The 23,041-nt window shown below is 34.2% G+C and overlaps 3 protein-coding genes across 3 annotated transcripts; 1 reads left to right on the top strand and 2 right to left on the bottom strand.

Annotated features, from left to right (window-relative positions):
• The first annotated feature begins 68 nt into the window (after positions 1 to 68).
• LOC112037194 (receptor-like cytosolic serine/threonine-protein kinase RBK2) lies at positions 69 to 4,894 on the top strand. The gene is made up of 8 exons (XM_065760505.1): positions 69 to 201; positions 360 to 713; positions 847 to 1,098; positions 1,188 to 1,345; positions 2,843 to 2,922; positions 3,001 to 3,136; positions 3,227 to 3,376; positions 4,241 to 4,894. Exons 2-8 carry the CDS (start codon positions 377 to 379, stop codon positions 4,409 to 4,411), a joined length of 1,284 nt encoding a protein of 427 aa, XP_065616577.1. The 5' UTR covers positions 69 to 201; positions 360 to 376; the 3' UTR covers positions 4,412 to 4,894.
• A 907-nt stretch (positions 4,895 to 5,801) lies between these two features.
• LOC136061982 (BIIDXI-like protein At5g11420) lies at positions 5,802 to 7,566 on the bottom strand. The gene is made up of 3 exons (XM_065760501.1): positions 7,469 to 7,566; positions 6,798 to 7,313; positions 5,802 to 6,196 (listed from the first exon to the last, which is right to left on the bottom strand). Exons 1-3 carry the CDS (start codon positions 7,521 to 7,523, stop codon positions 5,802 to 5,804), a joined length of 966 nt encoding a protein of 321 aa, XP_065616573.1. The 5' UTR covers positions 7,524 to 7,566.
• Positions 7,567 to 19,952: 12,386 nt separating this feature from the next.
• LOC112005154 (pentatricopeptide repeat-containing protein At5g56310-like) lies at positions 19,953 to 23,041 on the bottom strand. Its single transcript, XM_065760493.1, has 2 exons — positions 20,681 to 23,041; positions 19,953 to 20,560 (listed from the first exon to the last, which is right to left on the bottom strand). Exon 1 carries the CDS (start codon positions 22,990 to 22,992, stop codon positions 21,505 to 21,507), a length of 1,488 nt encoding a protein of 495 aa, XP_065616565.1. The 5' UTR covers positions 22,993 to 23,041; the 3' UTR covers positions 19,953 to 20,560; positions 20,681 to 21,504.

The raw sequence follows: 23,041 nt of genomic DNA, 5'->3' as shown, positions 1-23,041 counted from the left end.
CTCTCTCTCTCTCTCTCTCTCAATTTCTTTTCCCACATTTGACTGATTAGTGATTCTTTGCTCACATTTGGAAGTATATTTTATTCAGTGTGGTTGATAATGCTGCTGGCAACAAACCAAAACAAATCCAGACAGATGGCACTCCTAAGGTAAAATATAGAAGACAAGGCAGTCTGCTTCCTTCTGCTGCTTCTGCCCAAGGTAATTCTTTCTAACTTCATTTTTTCCCCAGCTCTCTATATCTATACAACAACCACCACAAAGCCTTAGTCCCAAATATATATATATATATATAGTTGACTGTTTGTAGTTTTGTTTAGAATTTTCACTTGCCTCATGCTTGTTTTTTTTTTATGTAGACTTGAGATGTTTAGACATGGAAAAGGAAAAAGAAGATGTGTCATCTCCTAGAGGAGTTTTAGAAGCCTGCATTAGAGGATCGGAATTTGACGGTGGTTCTTCCAAAAACAGCTCTACTGAAATTGAAATCCGTGGCCCAAGTTCTAGTTGGAGCAGATTCTTCAAAATATGGAAGAAAGGACCAATTAAGCGCTTAGCCTCCTTCCCTCCTCTTGGTGTCCCAAAGATATCAAAAGGAAAAATCAAGAGCTCAAGAGAAAATTCAGAACTGAGTAATTTACACAACATCAAGTCTTCACTGGTGAACTTCAGCCTCTCTGAACTCCAAACTGCAACCCAAAATTTTAGCAGTGGTTTGTAGTAAAATGCAATCTTTTGGCTTACTTTTTTCAATTTTATAGTAGCATGCATCTTGCAAAATGGTACTTTCATGTTCATTATGACATAGTTTTTGTGATCTAGATTTATGGTTCATATTTCCTGTAGAAAATTTAATTGGAAAGGGTGGTTATGCTGAAGTTTACAAGGGTCGTTTGCAAGATGGGAAGCTGATAGCAGTAAAGCGGCTGACAAAGGGAACAGCTGATGAGAGAACATCAGGGTTTTTGTCTGAGCTTGGCATTATAGCCCACATAGATCATCCTAATACTGCTAAGTGGATTGGGTGTGGCATCGAAGGAGGAATGCACCTTATTTTTGAATTATCTCCACTGGGGAGTCTAGGATCTCTTCTTCACGGTTTGTTCAGATTTTGCATACTCCTATTCTTTAGTTAAAGTTTCAGTCTGGTTTATGGTCTTAGGGATTTTCTTTAATTGCATTTCCAGGTTCAACGGATTATAAACTAGATTGGAGTAAAAGGTATAAAATTGCTTTGGGAACAGCAGATGGTCTGTTGTATCTTCATGAGAGTTGTCAGAGGCGAATCATTCATAGAGATATCAAATCAGATAATATTCTGCTTACCGAGGAGTTTGAGCCGCAGGTATCTTTGAACACAAGCAACCATGATCAAATAGTAAAACTTAAGATATTGCTGAAATTTGAATATTTACAGTCTATCTTGCTGAAAAGATTTCCTAAATTGCAACCTATACATGAGTGCAGTGTATTCCTTGAATCCTTGATATGTGAAGCTTAATCCCCACCATCTTAAGTAAATGGCCAATAATCATATTTATAGCATGTCTAATTCCATGCAACCTATGGAATACAAAAAGGTTACAGTTAGCACTTGCAGTTGCTCTTGATCTTAGGCTTAATGGTCCTCATCCACTTTTATCCTTCCTCAAATTTACTTGGCACAAGAAGTACCTTTAGGCCCTGTGGCATGGTCCAATATTCCTAAGTAGAGAGTAAAAAATAATTGTTATAAAGTACGTATGATAGCTTGGGAGTTAGAACACTCCTTTTGAGGTGGGTTTGGGATTATGTTTAACAGGCATCATCTACTCCTCTACTTCAACTTCACCATTTATTTTCTTAAAAAAAGAAAAAGAAAAAAGAAAACAAAAACACTCTTTACTGTATTGTTTCATTTTTATTTGGTATTAGAATGGCCTATGGCGCTAATTTTTTGGGAGTATATATCAAGTATGAACTACCCTAAGATATAGGAAGCTGGTTATCTGAAACATTTATACACGAGTGTCATATATACTGAACATGAGTGAAGCCAGTAATAAAAAGAATTGACCCTTTGGTGACTCATTCTCTCTCAATATTAATTGACCCTTCATCCCTTTTATTCACATGTGCTTTAAAACATGTAAAATCGCATGCCAGCAAGAGTATCCAGATCCCCTTTGTTCAGTGTTAGAGTTTGAGCTTATTCTCTCTCAATGGCTTTATTTATTAAAAAAAAAACCATGAAGTTTGGTGATACTGATTTCTATTATTATATTTGAGAAGAGATTTTTAGGAATTAGGCTAGCTGATGTATCCTTTGCGCCCAAAACTGGACTCCATGATAGGGTTTGTTTGATATAATATCCATAGTCACGAAGGATACCTATTGCTTAGACAGTTTATGGTTTGAAGATGGGCAGGTGGACATGATGATGTGTTTCCAATAAGCTGTAGCCCAAATAGGACCTCCTCTTGTAAGTGCAAGTTGGAGGACGAGGTCGTGAGTTCAAAACCCATTGGGTGCATGTAGCTCAAATAGCACATCTTCTTGTAAGTGCAAGCTGTTACTCTTACTTCCATCTTGGGCTATCAGCTTTTCCTTGTTTGTTCTACTTCCATCTTGGGCCATCAACTTTTCCTTTTATGTGCTTCTTTTATATGTAGACAGGGGGAACAACCAATAATGATGGTATCATTGTTGTTGGAATTGAACATTTATGCAAAATTTAACTCTGCTTGTCATATATTACTCTGCTATGACATCTAGTGGTCTTATATACACCAGTAACTTTTTTAGATTTTAATTTTTTTTTCCCTAAATTAATCACTCACTTTTTAGTGCGTTTCATTCCAGATTTGTGATTTTGGGCTTGCGAAGTGGCTACCCAAACAATGGACTCACCACAGTGTACCAAAATTTGAAGGCACATTTGGGTCTGTAAGCCTAGCTATGATTTGAAAGCTGCTAAAGTTCTCTCCAGATTAATGTTTTCTTTATCTCTTCAATCACAGCTATTTTGCTCCTGAATACTTCACGAATGGCATAGTAGATGAGAAAACTGATGTTTTTTCCTTTGGGGTTCTACTCTTGGAGCTTATAACCGGGCGTCGAGCTTTGGATCAGTTACAGCAAAGCCTTGTGATTTGGGTAATTTTCTTTTCTTCATGATTTTTCATTACCTATTGTCTCTATATTTCATACCTTAAGCCACTTTTTCAATTTCCATCCCTGTTTTAGGCCAAGCCTTGGCTTGATAAAAATGATATGAAGGAACTTGTTGATCCTTCTCTTGGTGATAATTACAATACAGAAGAAATGGATCGTGTGATTTTAACCGCCTCTATGTGCATTGAGCAGTCTCCCATCCTACGTCCTCGAATGAATCAGGCAAGTACTTGATTTTTTTTTTTTTAAAGTTGCATATTCATATATTTCCTGGATTCATGTTTCATTTAGGTTCAAAGGGTGTCATGATTACCATCTCAGTGACAAAAATTTTGAAAATTGAATTGTTTTCGTTCGAGAGAAATGACAGGTATTAAACCATAAAACCATAAAACTATAAAGGAAGCAGAAGGAAATGACTGGAATTTCCTGTTGTGGCATGCTGCAATTTAAACCATAAAACTAAACCCGCAATTACGTGCTATCTCTTATGTGTAGGATGATAAGATAAATATTTGTAGTGAGTTACACCATCGATCCCTCCCCCTCAATCCAAACAGACCATAAAGGAAGCAAACAGTAGATTTATTTTGTCTAGGTGAACAAATAGAATGTACAAAATCCAAAAGTTTTACCAATTCAAAACCCCTGAACCACAGACATTGTTATCCATGTGACATCCAAAACTGAGGAGAAGACTAGAGAGAGCCGGACTAGGCCCTAGGCAGTATTATTGTTGCTTATGAAAGCTAAACTTATGTTCAGCACCCAAAAGCAAGAAAAAGCCTCAACCACAACGCTTGTCAATCATTATCTTATTTAATTTATGTACCCTTGCTGATCTTTATTTTAGTTACAGTCAATCTTTCCTAGAGAGACAAATAGAACAGAAAGGGAAAAGGAAACAAATAATCTTAATAAATATGCATGCTCTCTCTCTGTGTTCGACTCCATTGGGTAGGTCATCTGTCCTGAGTTCCTGAAGGTCAGCCTTCTATACCTCAAACAGTGGATATGCCACAATCGAGCATAAAAGGGTTACTCAAAGCATGTATTATTTCATTGATATTCTTTTGTTCAATGCAGGTCGTGATACTGCTAAGAGGTGAGGAATTCGTATCAAGTTGTTCAACAGAATGTAAAAGGAGGTCATTCCAAAGAACATACTCTGAAGAGCTGTTGGATGTACAGGAATACAACTCAACAAAGTATCTGACTGACCTCAAACGACATGAGCAGGTCGCTTTCAGTTCTTGAAAGCAATAGAGAAAAAAATTATGGTATATAGTAGTTATAAAAGTTCCTGTAAATCTTTTAAGGGAAAAAGGAGACCCAAAAAAAGTTCCTTATGATTTTGCAGTTCTGAGGGGTATTTGGAAGTCCCATGGAAATGAATTCATAGTATTGTTTTCCACTGCATTTGAAAGCAATAGTTCATCCTTTAGATTGGGGCCATTACCAACAGGGAAAGTGATCATCAAATATGTTTACGAACATTGGGGTCTTTTGTAAACAGTCTCAAGTATGATCATTTCCATAAACTGTTGCATAGGTCTTATTTCAAATGTAATGAAACTTGAGCACCAGGATTGGCTAGCTTCAAATTCCATGTAAAACAGTGTGGAATGACTTCATTTTCAATGGACGCCCAAACACCCTTCTTTCAGTGTTATGTATGTATAAGGTTTAGGATAAGTAATGAATGTTAATTTTTAACTTAATAGATTATATTTTTAAAGAGATGCTGTTCAAACTAGCTATTACAACAATTTCATATGGTTATTTAGGAGTTGTATAGGCATATAGTTGAATTTATAAGTGTAGTTAGAGAAAGCTGATGCAGTTACATGGTTGAATTTAATTAAGAATATAAAAAACTTCACCTAAGGAGCTATTTATTTTATTATTATTATTATACTCACCCACAAGTGAATCTGAATCCACCACTTCACTCCATCTCATTATAATGGAAGAAGGAAGGTAGTTTATTGGATACCACACCTAAGTTGTCTATATTCTAAAGAATGGTATAGAACTAACAAGAAGACCATTCAAAAAGGGTGTAGAGCAATGTTTTGCATTAAATTCCATTTCAACTGAAATATTCCTAAACAATACAATATGTTAACCGGAGTGCAATAACCCCTTTATTTTATCTTACCCAAAATTTCAATATATGCTGATCATTTTGTTGGAATTCTAGCATTTTTGGGAGGAACATGCATCCTGGATTGAAATTGCTTGTATGGTTTTTTTTTTTTTCAAGAAATAAGTCCACTTTATAAGATTTTATAAACTTTTAGTTTGTCTAATTCTGTATAATATTTTATGGGACTTTGATTTGTTTAATTATGCACGAGATTTTATGACACTTGTCTTTTTTCTTTTTTCTTTTTTCTTTTTTAAATGTTATATCGCTTATGAATTTACATTGGTTAATTATATGACATAAATAATAAAGTATGGATTTATTAAATAGCTATTGATATAAATTATATACCAATACATATTGGTATTGAAATATTTTGTTCCAATAACTAATTTTGAATGGTTTTCAAAATGGAATTTAAAACTTTGGTGTAGAGTTCCACAAGGAGGTGGTAGGAGTAAACCACTATCCTAGGTGTTTTGGCCTCCCTAGTTAGTTCTAATCTATGCACTTTTTTATGGGTAATAGAAGGGGGGGGGGGGGGGGGGGGGNGAAATTCTGGGCGGTCGATCCTGCTAGAGCCCCTACTAAGAAATCTCCCACACAAGTATCATTAGCATCTCCCAATGTGAAATTCAAGTTATAGGTAGAGCCTTCGTTAAGAATTGTTGGTATTTGTATGCCAGCTGAAACTCCTGAGACAATCTCTATAGCAGCATTGCCTTGTGGGACAAAGTAGTGTTTGGAGTCTACGTATTTGACAGTTCCTTGCACAGACCATAGTAGTAATGGGGATTGAACAGGACTTGGTGTTTGATCAAGCAGAATTCCCTCAGTAGAGTTACTCAAGAAATCAGGACCGTATTCAAATCCTCCATTTAGCAACATGTTATCTGTGTCCAACCACAAACAACACTTCAATAATTGTGTAAAATTGTAAATGTGGCTTTGTTCTTTTTTTACAATGCTCTGCATTATGCGATTTATTGAGACTTAAGAGCCTCAAACTACTTGTGCCTATATGTTCTTCTCAAAGAAAATTTTGACTAAAGAGATGAACTATTGAACATAATTTGGGAAACAACAACAACAACAACAACCAAAAAAAAAAAAAAAAGACTTAATCCCAAAATTTTGAAGTCGGCTGTGGATTCTCGATAGACTAATCAAGGTGAATTACATGTATTCATTTCCGGTCATACTATGAACATAATATGGTAAACACTAGTAACAAAATAGATCCTATGTTGCAAGCTAGAACCTGTGAAGGCAAATCTTGAACTTAAAAACAATATCCTTGGCAACAAACAGAGGCTGGAATTCATGGATTTCCCCTCTTAGGTACTTGGAAAAACTGAGAAGTTTTCATGATCTTTAAGCTTTATTAATTCCATAACCCTAACCTTATTTATCCATAAATTTAAATTTAAATTTAAAATTTGACTCAAAATTGGACTATTTTCAATTGTTATGTAGAATTAGAAATGTACTTACCAGTGGCTTCAAAAGATTCTGCAATGCCCTTAAGGAGAAGCGTATCAAGCATAGGCCAACATATGGAGTTTGGATCAGTTTCTGTGGTTTGGCTTTGAAACATAAGATTAATAGGTTCTCGCTCACCCCAAGTACCCAAGTAGTGACCATAGCTCTCCCATGTTTTCCCATAATGTTGCTTCCAAGAAAAGACCATGGTACTATCTGGGGCTGACACTACTATATCAGCGTTAGCTGAACAATTCTGACCACCTGGGGCCAACGTGAAGGTGAGCAAGTAATTTATGATATTGCCATTAGCAGTGAAAGTTTGGTTGATTTTGCCATCTTGACCCAATTGTATGCCATGTCCATTCCCTGGCAATGATATGTTCTGACTAGCTTTTACATAATTCACGGTACCTTCAAATGTCCATCCAGGAATTGTGTTGTTTTGGCTCAATGGCACAACTGAAGAGGTGGAATTTCCTGTCAAGTTTGATGGTGGAGATTCAAAATCTGGATTCTGAAGAAGATCTGCATATATGGACATGTTAATATGTGTTTAAAAAAAATGTTACTCAAAACAAGATACTTCATTTGCTTCAATATTTGCTTATGTCTTTTTACTTTTGGGTGTTGGAAAATTGCGTAGTAGAGAATAAAGATCGAAACTTTGTTGCTGATGTTACCTGCGGATGCTAATCCTAAGAAAAAAAGTGAGAGAAGGATGATTTCCGGCTGCATTTTCTTTGCTACAGAAGGAATAAAATTGGATTGTTTGATTACAACAAGGAAGAAAGTAGATCCACAAAATTTAAAAGAGAGTAACCTTAGAAGTCTGAAACGTTGACTCTATGGAAGTCACATGACTACACGTGAGCTGTACATATTTTCCTTTTCTAGGCACGTTGTATTATTATTATTAATTTATTATTATTGTTTATTTATTTTTATGTAAACTACGTATGTTGTATTATATTCCTCATAAATTACTTTTTATTAGTAGAATTTTTAAGGAAGAATAACGTTAGCCTAACAAATATTTTTTTAAGAAGCCCCTCGTTAGGGAGACTATTTTTTTTCCCAACATTTTTTAAAATATAATTATCAACATGGTTTGTTGTTATTTGAATAGAGAGATGCTAGAACCACAACTTTTGTCATAACTTGTCACACGACGAGTTGTAAGTGATAAAGAGAAAATAGTGGGTCCATGAGGTCTACACATCTACTACTCACAAGTCACAACTAGCTAGGAGAGTTGTGGCAAAAGTTGTACAATAAGTTGTGGTCCTAGCACTTTTCGATTAGAATAATATCATTTTCATATTGGTTTACCATAAGGGATGGCAATGGGCTAGGGCGGGTCCGAAGGATAGGGTATTCGGTCTCGCCTTGCATAATTTTGTCTTACCCCATCCCTACCCCGCCCCGCATGATGGGGAAAATTTTCTTATCCCATCCCCTTTTGGAAGATAAGGCTAAATAAACAAGTTTTTTATTCAACAATACAAACCCTAAAAAAAATAATTAGCAATGTTAAAAGTAAATAGATAGAGTTAGAAAGATCTCACAAATGATAGAATCACGCAAAATGCGTTGTTCTTAAAAGTTGATTCGTGTCACTTGAAGTAGAACTCAGTGTGAATGGCTCTCTTGGCCGAACAACCCCCCAAGATTATACTATAGTGATTTCTTCAAATTGATGACACACTCAAGCAAGAAGAACTAGAAACAACCTTACTTGTCTTTCCTTTCCTTAAAAAAAAATAAAAAATTGAAGCTGAAATTTCTGTGCAGCAAACCAGAGCAAACAGAGAGGAGATACGGCTAGAGAAGATGAAAAATATGACTTATTGAATAGTGTGAGTCGTATGGTTTTATAAGCTAACTAAGCAAAGGACATGGGCTACTCCAACGGTTACTGTGCATACCCAACGGGCAGCGCATTAAATGCCCCCAACGGGTTGCTTGGTTAATGCCTAACGAGCTGAACCGAATTAGGCTAAAAGGAAAAGAAAGGGAGAAGGAATGAGGTCCAAGAGAGATAGAGACAAGCCTAAATCTAACCGAAGCTCAACTCTAACCCTTAGCCCATTATCTTTCAAGCTATTACTTAAGTTGTGCTATGGTTTATAAACATACATGAAAACTCATCTCTAACCAATGTGGAACACAAGCACAGTTTAAGTGTTTGAAACACACATACTCCAACAATCCCCCACATGTTACAAACATTAAACCAGGAAAGACAATAAACTCAAGAAGGCATGCATCAATATGGTACCATAAGGTTTAACCATACCTAGGATAAATAAGTAGGAACTACTAGACAATGGTAGAGTTAGACTCTTTTAACCAAGCTATTAGATAACCAAACCTACCACCCACATACCTTTTTTTTACCAAGGTTGTTCTATAAGCGGGTTGGCGCCTTATACAGGCCATGCGCCACTGGGTTTCATGAGAGCTCTAGAGACCTACCCAAGTCTCATAGGAAGCGGCACAACTTCCACTCCCACATAGGTGGCATCCATCAAGAGTGTATGCAGTACACTCCATCCCAACAGGTAGGGACTATGGATCCATTAAGAGCTAGAGCTCAGCCTCCAACAATTTTGAACTTAGCACTATCTCACACTATAGGAATAAACTCATCACTAATCTCCTCAATGAGATAACGGAATACATAATAACTGACAGTGCCCATATAGACCACAAATGACCTCTACCCATTTAACCCCTGTGTGGAATCACCCATCATAGAGGTTGGTCATTGGCCATAGTGTCACAATTTGGGTATCAGTCTTATCCCCCTCGATGTTTCACTCACTAACCTTCTTACTAGTGGCTTGGTCAAAGGATCAACGAAATTCCTTTCTGACCTCACAAAGTCCAAGGACATTACACCATTATCAATGAGCTGCCTCACAATATTATGCCTTAATCGGATATATCGACTTTTCCCATTATAGATTTTGCTCTTAGCACGTGCTATGACATCCTGACAATCACAATGTATGCAAACAGAGGCAATAGAGTTAGTGTACAATGGTATATCAATTAACAAGCTCTTAAGCCACATAGCTTTGGACCCAACCTTCTTTAAGGCTATTAACTCTGATTCCATGGTGGATCTCGCTATGCAAGTTTACTTGGATGATTTCCAAGAGATAGCCCTTCCAGCTAGTGTGAACACATAACTACTAGTGGGCTTTACCTCGTTTGTATCAGAGATCCAATTAGCATCACAATATCCTTCTAATATAGCAGGATAACCACAATATGACAAATCATAATCAAAAGTACCCTTCAAATATCTCAGCAATCTTGATATTGCATCCCAATGTTCAATACTATGATTATGAGTATATCTATTCAATCTACCAACAACATATGCAATATCAAGGCGAGTACAATTTGTCAAAAACATTAAACTACTAATGATTTGTGCACATTTATCTTGTGAAACATTATCACCACGATTTTTAAACAAGTGCACCTTTGAGTCAAAAGGAGTAGACATATGTGACATATCAAAGTATTCAAACTTTTAAAGAATTTTCTCTACATAGTGAGATTGTGATAGTGTAATGCAATAAATATCCCTAAGGATCTTGATGCCCAAGATTATATTTGCCTCACCCAAATCTTTCATATCAAAATTAGAGGCAAGAAAGCATTTAGTATCATGCACAACATCAAGGCTATAGAAGAAGGAAAAAAAAATCCTTGTTGGGTAGAATAAAATGAGTTGGTAACATGTTTGTTTAAATAGTAGGGTTTTTTGGTATGAAAAATTTACAATTTAACCCTTATCAATGCAGGGTAGGGTAGGTTGGGTCTTAAAGTCTAAACCCATCTCCGCCCTGCCCAGTGGTGCAGGGCTAAAATCTCACCTCATCCTCGCCTCACGACCTTTGTGGGGTAAGGAAAACTTGCATGGGGCAAAGCAAGGAGGGGTGTGTCAAGTGGGGCGAGACAAAATTGCCATCTGTTTAACTAAACTTTGTTCTTACTTTAATATGCTTAACATAACAATGAAATATAAGCAAAAAAATAATATTAAAAATACTAAATAAAGATTTTTTTTTTTTAATAAATAACAAAGTAGGATATGTCACAAACTATTAATCATAAAAATCATAGCATTTTTTATGGACAAATTTTACGTACAAAATTAGTTGTAGCCCAAGGCTACAACCTTACTCAATAAAATAAACAATATTACATATTTTGAAACTTGAACTATTGAATTGTATGTTTTTTACGCTCTTAATACATATTTCAAATTTTGTGTCAATCAGATATTATTTACTATATGATCTATAAGTTTATATTTTATGTATAATTTTAAACTACAAAAGCTTGCAATTTAAACAATTTATTGATGACATAACTATTGATCTTTAATTTTCTAGAAATTTTGCAAGTATAGAGAATATAAAAAGAAGATGTAATTCAATGGTAGATTTGTCAAAATTCACCTTCAATAAAAAGATATTGAGTAAGGTTGTAACCTTAGGCTACAACCAATTTTGTAACTAAATTTTGTCTATTTTTTATTCCAAATAGAATATGCTTGAAAAAGTTGAAATGCTCCTAAGAGATTACTTATTTTTGGAAACATATGCTTGAAATGCTCTTAAAATGAATGATCTATAAATGGCAACCAAATTGAATATTAAAAAAAATGAGACATAACAAATTTGAAAATTATTTGAATGGGGCATGACATAAAATTTATTCAGTATTGGGTAAACTACATATTTAGTCCGTATAGTTTATACCATATTTAGTCCCTATCGTGTCAATTTAGTCTCTGCTTTTATTTTTTGGATGGAAATTGCTGACGTAACTAACTACCAAAATAAAAAATTAGCTTACGTTTATGTGAAAATAATCTAATTTTTGTATTTTGGCTGTTTGCTATGTTAGTAATTTTCATCCAAAAGATAATGGTATAGACCAAATTGACACAACCCTAAAAGGCCAGAGACCAAATTGACACAACCCTAAAAGGCCAGGGACCAAATTGACATAATTGGAATGTTAGGGACCAACTTAAAATATGGTATTAAAAATAGGGACCAAATACGTAGTTTACCTTTCATTATTTTAATTTATTATAGTATATTTATTGTACATTGTGGGAAGGGGTTCAAAAATAAAGGACCCCTCTCCCTTCACCAATAAGTTAGGGAAAAGACAACTCAACAAAATAATAATAATAATAATAATAATAATAATAATAATAATTATGTATTACTATTTATTTAGTGTTGTTTATGTGAGACATTATACATGTTCATGAACATCTTGTTTGTGCTATTGGATTTATGTTCTTAANCAATCATGTGTTGGCTTTATTCCGTACTAAATTTGCTTGTAATTTAGCAATTAGATACCCAGTATTTAGGTGGGAATTATGTAAGGGTAGTGTATTAGAAAGTGTGAAGAAATCTCAAGAAGTGTGCAATTCAAGGGAGTCTCGCGACTGGATCTCGCGACTGGCAAGTCGCCAGAATGGCACACGTGTGAAGTATGCAGGGGGAGCTAGGGGTGAGCAGAAAGTCACCGACACTGATCCAACCGATTGGTGCCGATTGTCCCGCACCGCCATTGCAACTGACCAATGAAGCTGATGTCGGCGATCGGAGCGCGAAGGGAATCTCAATGCAGGTGCGGTGCGGTCATCGAAGCTGGAAATCTGAAACCGATACATGCCGAACCGATACCTGTATGTATATCGTTCTCCACTTCTCGGCTTCTCCAGTTCTTCAATCTGAGTTCTCTGTTCTTCTCCCAAGTTTTAGTCTATTTAGTTTAGTTTAGATGGTAGATGGTAGATACGGCGTCGTTCGAACACAGATTCTCATTTTAAATTTGTTTTTAATAAAAGGTTGTCCTATGATTTGGGTGTTATTTAAAAAAAAGAAAAAGAAAAAAAAGGACAAAACGGTGCCATTTTGGTTTAGGTTTTCAGATTCTGCCCACTATAAATTCATTCTTTTGTGACCATAACCCTTTAACTCTCTCTCTCTTGTTCTCACCTTTCGCCTGAGTCTGAAAGGACTGTTCGTATATGGCATTCTACCACTTTATAGGTACTTTTCTTTTCCAGTAAAAGTATGTCTAAAGTTTTATATGCCTCTAAGGTTGGCTTGGCTTGAGAGCCTCTTTTGTTGACTCTTTTCCTTTAGAGTCTTTTTTTCTTTGGTGGTAAATCTAGAGTTGATAAAGGTGTTCTTAGATAAGGTATAGGAAACAACCGTTCAAGTATATTATTTTAGCATTTCATTTCTTACATGGCCTATATTTTCCTTATGTATCCTTAGCAAATAGTATTCTGTCACAAGGAAGCCACAAGGTGCTAGGGCTTTTTAGATTGTTTATACATTCTTGAGTTCCTTGTTTCCCATTTTAATACTCTAATATATCTTCATGTGAACAAAGTTTTTGCTTAGGTTTTGGATCATTATTGTTTGGGTGAACATATTTTTTTTATAAAGTTTTCGTTAAATAGATATTTTTTTTTATAGGTTGAACAGATTATTTTTATTAAAAAAAAAAAAAACAGATTGTTAATGTTTTAAACTGACCAAACTGATTAAACTGAGCCGATCAATCTACACCGCTATAGGTCAAAAAACCGACCTAATCGGTATGCATCAGTTTTAATTATTACAAAACCGATCCTTATCAGTTCGGTAACAAATTTGAGAAAAAACTGAGCCGAACGAACCAGCACACCCCTAAGGGGAGCTAAAGGGTCACGACAGCTGGAGCACTATAGAACAAATTTCCAGTCTGGCCAGGCTAGCTCACGACTCAAACTCATGACTCGTTCCAGTCGCGAGGCCGAATCACCAGAATGCCTTGTTTGTTGAAAACTGACTTTTCGTATTCCTCATTCACCCTACTATATATACTCTTATACTCATGAAACGTTGAGAGTTTTCAGAGAGAATTTTGAGAGAGAAACCCTAGAGAAAAACAAAATTGACTCATCTATAATTTTCATCCTTTAATTCTCCAAATTCCTCTACTATCACCCTCTTCATTGACATATCCTTGAGAGGTACATCTAGCAAAATCCTTATCTCATCATACTTATATCAGTGAGAATGTATTTTGGTGCTTGGGAAGCAGTTCAGAAGGGACCAATTCATTTTGGTTGATGCAATGAGTGATTGCGGGATTTGGTAAGCTAGAGAAGACAATGTTTGGCGTAATCCTGTTGGGGCAAGAAGTTTGGAGGGCTTAGGTGTACTAGGTAGATTAGGATTGGAGGGTCTTCTGCTATTCATGTATCCCAACTTGATTTTCTAGTAGATTATTGACAGCTTGGAGGGTGGCAGAGAGGTTTTATACCGAGTACTTCGGTTTCCTCTTCGATAACACATCGCGTATTATTTTTATGTTTGCATTTCTCTTCCTTTACTCTTTACCTTTTAATTACTACTGTGATTGTATTTAAATTTGGTTTAGAGTGTTTTACCAATTTGGGTTTAACTTATATTCATCGTTCCGCACATATATTATTTGTGCATAAGCTTGTGTTGGTAAGTTTATATTTGGGGGTTTAAACGTTCAGAGGTGTTTTACACCCTATTTGAACTTTCAAAATTATATATGTTTGTGGTGTTAGAACTAATTTGGCATCTGTAAGATGTAACTTCGATATTTGAATTTTGTTTATATCTTTGCCTTGATTGGATGTATTTTGTGCGATTAATATCAAAATCCAATTTTTAATTTTGTAGCCCTTTTAAACGGTCTCTGCTTCAATAATACTGCATGAATGAATAGTGAACACCAATGACTGATTGGTAACCTGTGAAGAGTGAAGACTAGGTAATGAAGGTTTTTCTCAAAAAAAGATATTGAAAGTTATATTGTCATTTTTTTTAATAGGGAATATATTGTCAGATTGATGTCACTTGATTACAAGTCCCCAACGTAGTTATAGATAAATAAATTACTAGTTCTTTATATTACAACGATTCCGCTGTAGCTAAGTCAATAAATTTGGATATTTGGCCTTCGCAAGAGGGTCCCAGGTTCAAGTCCTGGCAGCGGAGTAAATTTTTTAATAATTAGGCTTTGCTATCACTACACTGATTGTTCAACACTTTAACTAACATGACACATTTCTCATATATATATATATATATATAAACTACCATGTGACAGCCAAAAAATAAAATTTGTAAGGGCCTAAAATACAACAATGACTTTTAAGTCTATAAAGTAATACAAACATATATATGGATATACAATTCTCTTCAATATAAGAAAAAATCAACAATTTTCCAGGATTAAGGCATGGTTGTTTATCTTGTTTTATAAGAAAATTTCATGTTAGTTTTATATAATTTAATACATAATTTTCTCTCATTAATTCATAATTAACTAATCAACCTTAAATTATATGTATTACAATTAATATTATTTAAACATTTTAAATCAAATATTTTTATGAAATAAATTAAAAATTACACATTAGAGTATAGTGGTACTCTTAGAACAAAGTTTACTTCGAAACCAATTTGAAATCTCCTCTAACCTACTATGATAGCAATTTATAAGATTATTTATATGTATTATTTAAAAAAGTCACATGACTTACTAAAAAGTTATATGATTACAACTATATGTAAATGATCTTTTCAATCACCACTTAGTAGGTTGAAGGAAGAAATATTCAAATTATTTTGGTGCTAAACTTTGAGCCATGTGAGTAAACCTATACATGGATAGTCTCTTTAGTGGCCACTTCGTAGGATAGAGGAAGATGTTTCAAACTGGTTTAGAGCTAAACTTTTTCTATAGTTTTAGAAAACATAATATGTATTAATTTTTTTTTTTAAATTTCACTTTAATATGCTTAACATATTCATTGTGATATAAGAGAAAAATAAAATTAACAATACTAAATGAAAAAGTTTTCTCTTGTTTATAAATAATAAAATAGAATATCTTAAAAAATTACAAAATTAGTTGTAACTTTACTTACTCAATATCTTTTTATTAGACATAGAATTTTGACAAATCCACTATTGGATTACATCTTTTTCTTATATTCTCTATACCTGCAAAATTTATAAAAAAATTAAAGATAAAAAAATTTATACCATCAATAAATTGTTTAAATTGAAAATTTTTGTAGTTTAAAATTTATTTATTTTTTTAAATTATTACATTACATTTATTATACATTGTGGGAAGGGGGTTAAAAAGTCAAGGACCTCTCTCCCTTCCCCAATATGTTAGGGAAAAGACAACTTAAAATAATAAAATTATTTACTGTTATTTGTTTTGTGTTGTTTATGTGAGATATATTATGTATGTTTGTCGTGTTATAATTTAGAAATTGGTATTTGTAATATGTAACTTTGATCTCTGAGCTTTGTTTATGTATTTGTAATTTGATACTATGCCTTGATTGAATATAATTTGTGCGATTAATATCAAAATCCAATTTTTAATTTTGTAGCTCAGGCTAAGCCCTTTTTAGATGTCTGGGGCTTCAATACAGCTTGACTGAGCAGGGATTCAGTGAACACCAAAGACTAATAGGCTAATTGGGAACTTGTGAAGACTTTAGATAATGAGAGGTTGTTCTCAAAAAAAGAATAATGAAATTAATATTTTCATTTTTTTATAATAGGAATATGTTGTCAGATTGATCTCAGTTGATTACCACAACGTAATTATAGATAAATAAATTACTAGTGCTACGAACTACAACGATTCCGCTGTAGCTAAGTAAATTTGGATTATCCGGCCTTCGCAAGAGGGTCCCAGGTTCGAGTCCTGGCAGCGGAGAATATTTTTGTTTAATTTTTTTAACAAAAAAAGTTCTTTAAATTTCAATTTCATTCTTATTAAATTATTAATTTAATTGGTTGAAATTTTGATTGGCTTGTTTTCAATTCACTACACTAATTGTTCAACACTTTAACAGTTTAACTACTTGTGACACAGCCAAAAAATAATATTTGTAAGGGGCTAAACTAAATAAATCAATAACTTTTAAGTCTATAAAATAATACAGACACACACACACATATATAATTCTCTTCTATATAGGAAAAAATCAATAATTTTTTAGGATTAAGGCATGGTTGTTTGCCCTTGTTTTATAAGAAAATTTCAAGTTAGTTTTATATAATTCAAGGCAAATATCGTTAAATTATATTAATTTTAATTAATATTATTTAAACATTTTAAATCATAGTTTGTATTAAATAAATTAAAATTTATACATTAGAGTATAGTAATAGTCTTAGAACAAAGTTAACTTCCTAACCAATTTGGAAGAATCTCATTCAACCCATTACATCGAGATTTATAAGATTATTTATGTGTATTATTTAAAAATAAAAGATTTTATACAACAATTTGCCCTTGTTTTATAAGAAAATTTCAAGTTAGTTTTATATAATTCAAGGCAAATATCGTTAAATTATATTAATTTTAATTAATATTATTTAAACATTTTAAATCATAGTTTGTATTAAATAAATTAAAATTTATACATTAGAGTATAGTAATAGTCTTAGAACAAAGTTAACTTCCTAACCAATTTGGAAGAATCTCATTCAACCCATTACATCGAGATTTATAAGATTATTTATGTGTATTATTTAAAAATAAAAGATTTTATACAACAAGGACTACAAGATTTTTTATGCAACAAACTATGTTTGTGGATGGTTTTTTTAACCGCCACATATTGGGTTGCATAAAAATTCATGCAATCCAAGTTGCATAAAAACATTTCTCACAAGTCACATGACTTGTTAAAAAAGTCTTGTGACTCTAAAACTGCACAGGGATAATCTTTTCAATCATCACTTAGTAGGATGCAGAAAGATATTGTCGAACTGGTTTGGAGCTAAACTTTGAGTAATGTGAGTAAATTTATATATGTATGATCTTTTTAATCGCCACTTCTTAGGATAGAGTAAGATGGCTTCAAACTGGTTTGAAGTTGAACCTAAACTTTTTCTATAGTTTTAGAAAAAATAAAATATATAATTTTTTTCTATAGTTTTAGAAAAAAATAAAATATATACAAATCAACTATTTTGTTTTAAAAAATGTTACTTTAATATGTCTTAACATATACTGTAGGGCATTCGAGGACCGAAGAGAAAGTAAAATGAAGTATCACATGGTTCCACCTCCAAAAATATATCTAACCTGAGGACTTCACCGATTTGAGAAGGGAAAGGGATGCAAGGTAGCATTACGGGAGGACTCATTTGGAGGAGAAAGGATCATGGAAGGAGGGCCAAGATGGTGGGAGGAAGTTTCATGTAAAGGGTATACCTTCCCCCACCGCATTGAATGCACTACAACAACCATATTAGTTGCATTAATGAGGAAATGACACCTAAACAGTAGTTTCATAGCTAGCAGCCCCTTCTACCACCTTCATCAAAGCTCTGATGGGACATGTGACCTAAGGAAAGCCCTAAGACATACAGGTGGAATGCTAGGATGCCAAGAGGAAGGATATATATAAGTGAGGGGAACCTCCCAGTCAAAGGAGGATTTTTTTTTCTCTAAGTGTAAAAATAAACTACAGAATGAACAGTGAAGGTTTGGTGTAGAATTTGTATCATTCATCTATAAGAACAAGTCCTTGGATTCTCCTGAGGACCATAAAATCCATAATTACTATTTGAATTGTCTATCTTTAGAGCTTATAGTTCCTAGGATTAGGCCAGATCTTAGTCCTAGAATTATTAATTTCATTCTTATTAAATTATTAATTTAATTGGTTGAAATTTTGATTGGCTTGTTTTCAATTCACTACACTAATTGTTCAACACTTTAACTATTTGTGACACAGCCAAAAAATAATATTTGTAAGGGGCTAAACTAAATAAATCAATAACTTTTAATTCTATAAAATAACACACACACACACACACACACACATATATATATATATATAATTCTCTTCTATATAAGAAAAAATCAACAATTTTTTAGGATAAAGGCATGGTTAATGGTTTTTTGCCCTTGTTTTATAAGAAAATTTCAAGTTAGTTTTATATAATTCAAGGCAAATATCGTTAAATTATATTAATTTTAATTAATATTATTTAAACATTTTAAATCATAGTTTGTATTAAATAAATTAAAATTTATACATTAGAGTATAGTAATAGTCTTAGAACAAAGTTAACTTCCTAACCAATTTGGAAGAATCTCATTCAACCCATTACATCGAGATTTATAAGATTATTTATGTGTATTATTTAAAAATAAAAGATTTTATACAACATGGACTACAAGAATTTTTATGCAACTCACTATGTTTGTGGATGGTTTTTTTAACCGTCACGTATTAGGTTGCATAAAAATTCATGCAATCCAAGTTGCATAAAAACATTTCTCACAAGTCACATGACTTAATAAAAAATTCTTGTGACTCTAAAACTACACGTGGATAATCTTTTCCAATCACCACTTAGAAGGATGAAGAAAGATATTTTCAAACTAGTTTGGAGCTAAACTTTGAGTAATGTGAGTAAATTTATATATGTATGATCTTTTTAATCACCACTTCTTAGGATAGAGGAAGATGGCTTCAAATTGGTTTGAAGTTGAACCCAAACTTTTTCCATAGTTTTAGAAAAAATAAAATATATACAAATCAATTAAATTTTTTTTTAAAAATGTTACTTTAATATGTCTTAACATATACAATGTAATATAAGAGAAAAATAATATTAGCAATACTAAATGAAAAACTTTCCTTTTGCTTACAAATAACAAAGTAGAATATGTCACAAACTTTTAACCATAAAATCATAGCATTTTTATTCCAACGGGAAGGGGGGAAAATGTATTCCTTTATGTCTTGTTTTCTACATACAAAATGAAAAATAATTTTTTTTAATAAAAGATTTACTTATACATATTTTTGAAAATCAGCTTGAAAAGGTTGAAATGCTCCTAAAATTAATGAGCTATATATGGCTAACAAATTGAATATTAAAAAATATGAGACATAAAAATTTTTAAAATATTTGAAGAGGGCATAATGTAAAATTTATTCATTATATTAAATTATTACTGTATAATTATTATACATTGTGGGATGCGGTTAAAAAGTCAAGGACCCCTCTCCCTTCACCAATATGTTAGGGAAAAGACAACTCAATTAATAAAAAGAAAATTATTTTGTACAAAGTATTTTGGTAACCATTACCAATATGCATGCCAGTCGCAAGCTTCATCATGCTTGATGAAATTTACTCAGGACAGAAAAAGAGAAAAGCAATAGGTTGTTTTTTGTAGATAGGAAGCAGCCATCCTTGTATGTTTCAGCCAGTGAAAGTTGCTGCTGGACCATAATATCCTGGGGCTCAGCTATGATATTTGTATAAGAAGAAATACTCGGATATTAAGAAGTCCATAAAACAAAAGAGTTCAAATAGCTTTGGACATATCGGATTTCCCAGAAGCTAATCTCCTGAGTCGTCATTAATTACTGTCAAAAGAGATTGCAAGTCCCCCTCAAATTTACAAAATTAATTCCAAGATTCTTGGCACAAGTGTTTGCCAAGAGAGCCACTTGTTGATGGGTCCTTTGCCAGTCAGTGGCCACAACTGTTAGGTAAGATCCATGGTCACAGCAAATGGTTACATCAAATTTGAGTTTGAGACAACCCAATGGAGGAGGAGTCCAAGATACTTTTGTTGAGAGTGAAGATGATTTTTCATACCCAAATGATGAACTAATGGATTCTGTGTTCCTGCAGAATTAAATCAGAAGATGGAATTCAGTTGGGAAGCTTAAAAGCAGATATTACCATCAACCAAATAGGCAAATACACATGGTTCATGGCTGCATGTAGCACTAACAGAGAATGTACCTTTGTAATCCACAGTGTGAGGAACATATAAAAGAGCAGTTTGTCAGCTATAGATGAATCATACTGCATAAACAGACTTGCCCAAATGGATACCAAAGAGAGTACAAATATTACAATCAGAACAATTAGGTATTTCACAAACTTCTGTTTTAAATTGAAAATCAAATACAAGTTTGATGACTGTGAATTGGTTACCCTAACTATTGAATCACAAACTATAATAAATGCAAAACCACATCCTATGTTGCTGAACAGAAAACTCCATCTTTGGTCTAAACGGTGGTATAGTTGAGTAAACTGATAGGATTTAGACTTCATGTGGCTTGAATTCAGTTTAAAAGAAGAAGAAGAAGACATTTCTTGGCTGATCCAGTTCCTTTCTGCAAAGAACTAAATTGTCAGTCTAGCTTGAGCTCCTCTGGTAACATCTCTGATAAAGAAGTTATTAGAATCTCTAAATGGTGATTTCAAGTTATAATTCCAACTAATCTTAAGCTGTCAAGCAGCTCTAAACTGGCTGCAAACCCGAGCAACAATCTTAATTGATGTTTTGACTTTAGGAACGAAGTGTGTCAGGAGTCCATGTAATTTGGCTTCGAAGCACAATTTGTGTCTCCTCTAACTAAGAAAGATCAGAATAAAAGGCAGCCTAAACATAATTAGATCACATGAATCAAGATCAAATACCTCTTCCCACTTCTTTTGTCTACAAGAAAGACCAATCAAGATACTTATGCATGATAAAAACCACTGGTCTCTTCCCGTATGTTAATTAAAATTTATACCATCTCTTAATCATGATATATCATCAAGCCATTTCTATTTCACACTGCCAAATGGGTGTTTTCTGATGCATATTTACATACATCATTTTCACTATCCACCAGGCTCCATCCAGGTGTTTTCTTCAGGCTTCCTTCTTTCATTAACTTTCTCAGCCTCAAAACATCTCCCCACTTTCCAGCCTCTGCATACATATTAGACAAAACAACATAAACTCCATGATTATGAGGTTCCAAAACAAGAATTTCGTTTACCACTCTTTCAGCAACCTCAATATTTCCATGGTTTTTACTGGCCCCCAACAAAGCTCCCCAGATCACCACATCAGGCTTCCACACCATTCCTTTTATCAATTCCTCTGCTTCCAGCAGCTTCCCACCTCTCCCAAGAAGATCAACCATGCACCCAAAATGCTCAATCTTTGGTTCAATGCCATACACCCTTTTCATGGAACAAAAAATCTCATGTCCAACATCAATCAAGCCAGCATGACAACAGGCAGATAAAACCCCAACAAATGTGATGTCATTTGGCAGAACCCGCTCATTTTCTAGCTTTCGGAAGAGACTAAGTGCCTCTTCAACATGACCATGACTTGCCAACCCACAAATTATTGCATTCCAAGTCGCAACATTCTTTTCACACATACTATCAAACAATTCCTGAGCTACCAAAATCGCTCCATTCTTCGCATACATATGCACCAATGCAGTCCCAAGAATCACTCCCACCTCAATCCCCTTCTCCTTCATAAACAAGTGAATTCTTTCTCCCAATTCTAAACAACCCAATCGAGCACAAGCAGACAACACAGAGGCCAAAGTTGCATTGTTTGGTTTAAACCCCTCAGCAACCATTTGATCAAAAAGTACCAAAGCCTCATTGGAACAAAAATTCTGCGCATACCCACTAATCATCGTCATCCAAATACTCAAATTCCTCTCAGGAAATTCCTCAAACATCAACCGGGCATCCCCTAAACTAGTCGAAACAGAGTAACCCCTCACCAACCCATTAACCACATGCAAATCCAAGTCCAACCCAAATTTCACAACATGTGTATGAACCTGCTTGCACAATAAAACCGAGCAAAACCGCGAACAAGCTTTGAGAACAAAAGGGAACGTGTGTTTGCCCGGTACAACACCGACCCTCCTCATCCTTACGTAAAGAAACAGAGCCTCACAAGGGTTTGGGCCACTAGCGTTAGCTGTAATGAGCGTGTTCCACATAAAGCCATTTGGGGTTTGTGTGTTCTCGAAGATCTTTAGAGCGTAAAGAACATCGCCGGAGTCGGAGAGGGCGCAGAAGGAGAGCAATCTGCTAGCGGCGAAAGTGTCGTGGATGCGAGCAGAGACAATCATTTGGGCATGGACTTGTTTGAGTTGGCGCATTGAAGTGCATTGGTCTGCTAGGAGAGAAAGACCAGGAGGCTTTGGCGGTAGAGGAAAACGGGTGTAAGAAGAGTGTAAGCGTAGTGTGAAGAGAGAGAGTGAGTTGGTGAAGAAGTTCGGTTTTGGCGGGAACATTTTTGGAGGTTGGTTGAGACCGACATGAAAACGAGCCGTTAGAGAATAG

The sequence above is a fragment of the Quercus suber genome, unplaced genomic scaffold (assembly GCF_002906115.3).
Source record: "Quercus suber isolate HL8 unplaced genomic scaffold, Cork oak 2.0 scaffold_370, whole genome shotgun sequence".
Classification (NCBI taxonomy): Eukaryota; Viridiplantae; Streptophyta; class Magnoliopsida; order Fagales; family Fagaceae; genus Quercus; species Quercus suber.
This window is presented reverse-complemented; position numbering and strand designations above follow the sequence as displayed.

What these genes read in the sequence shown, in the direction of transcription:
- LOC112037194 (XM_065760505.1), top strand. Translation starts at nt 377, where the DNA reads ATGGAAAAGGAAAAAGAAGATGTGTCATCTCCTAGAGGAGTTTTAGAA. An exon ending in TCTAGGATCTCTTCTTCACG is followed by an intron (nt 1,099 to 1,187) that starts GTTTGTTCAGAT and finishes TTGCATTTCCAG; the next exon opens with GTTCAACGGATTATAAACTA. An exon ending in AAATTTGAAGGCACATTTGG is followed by an intron (nt 2,923 to 3,000) that starts GTCTGTAAGCCT and finishes CTTCAATCACAG; the next exon opens with CTATTTTGCTCCTGAATACT.
- LOC112005154 (XM_065760493.1), bottom strand. Translation starts at nt 22,992, where the DNA reads ATGTTCCCGCCAAAACCGAACTTCTTCACCAACTCACTCTCTCTCTTC.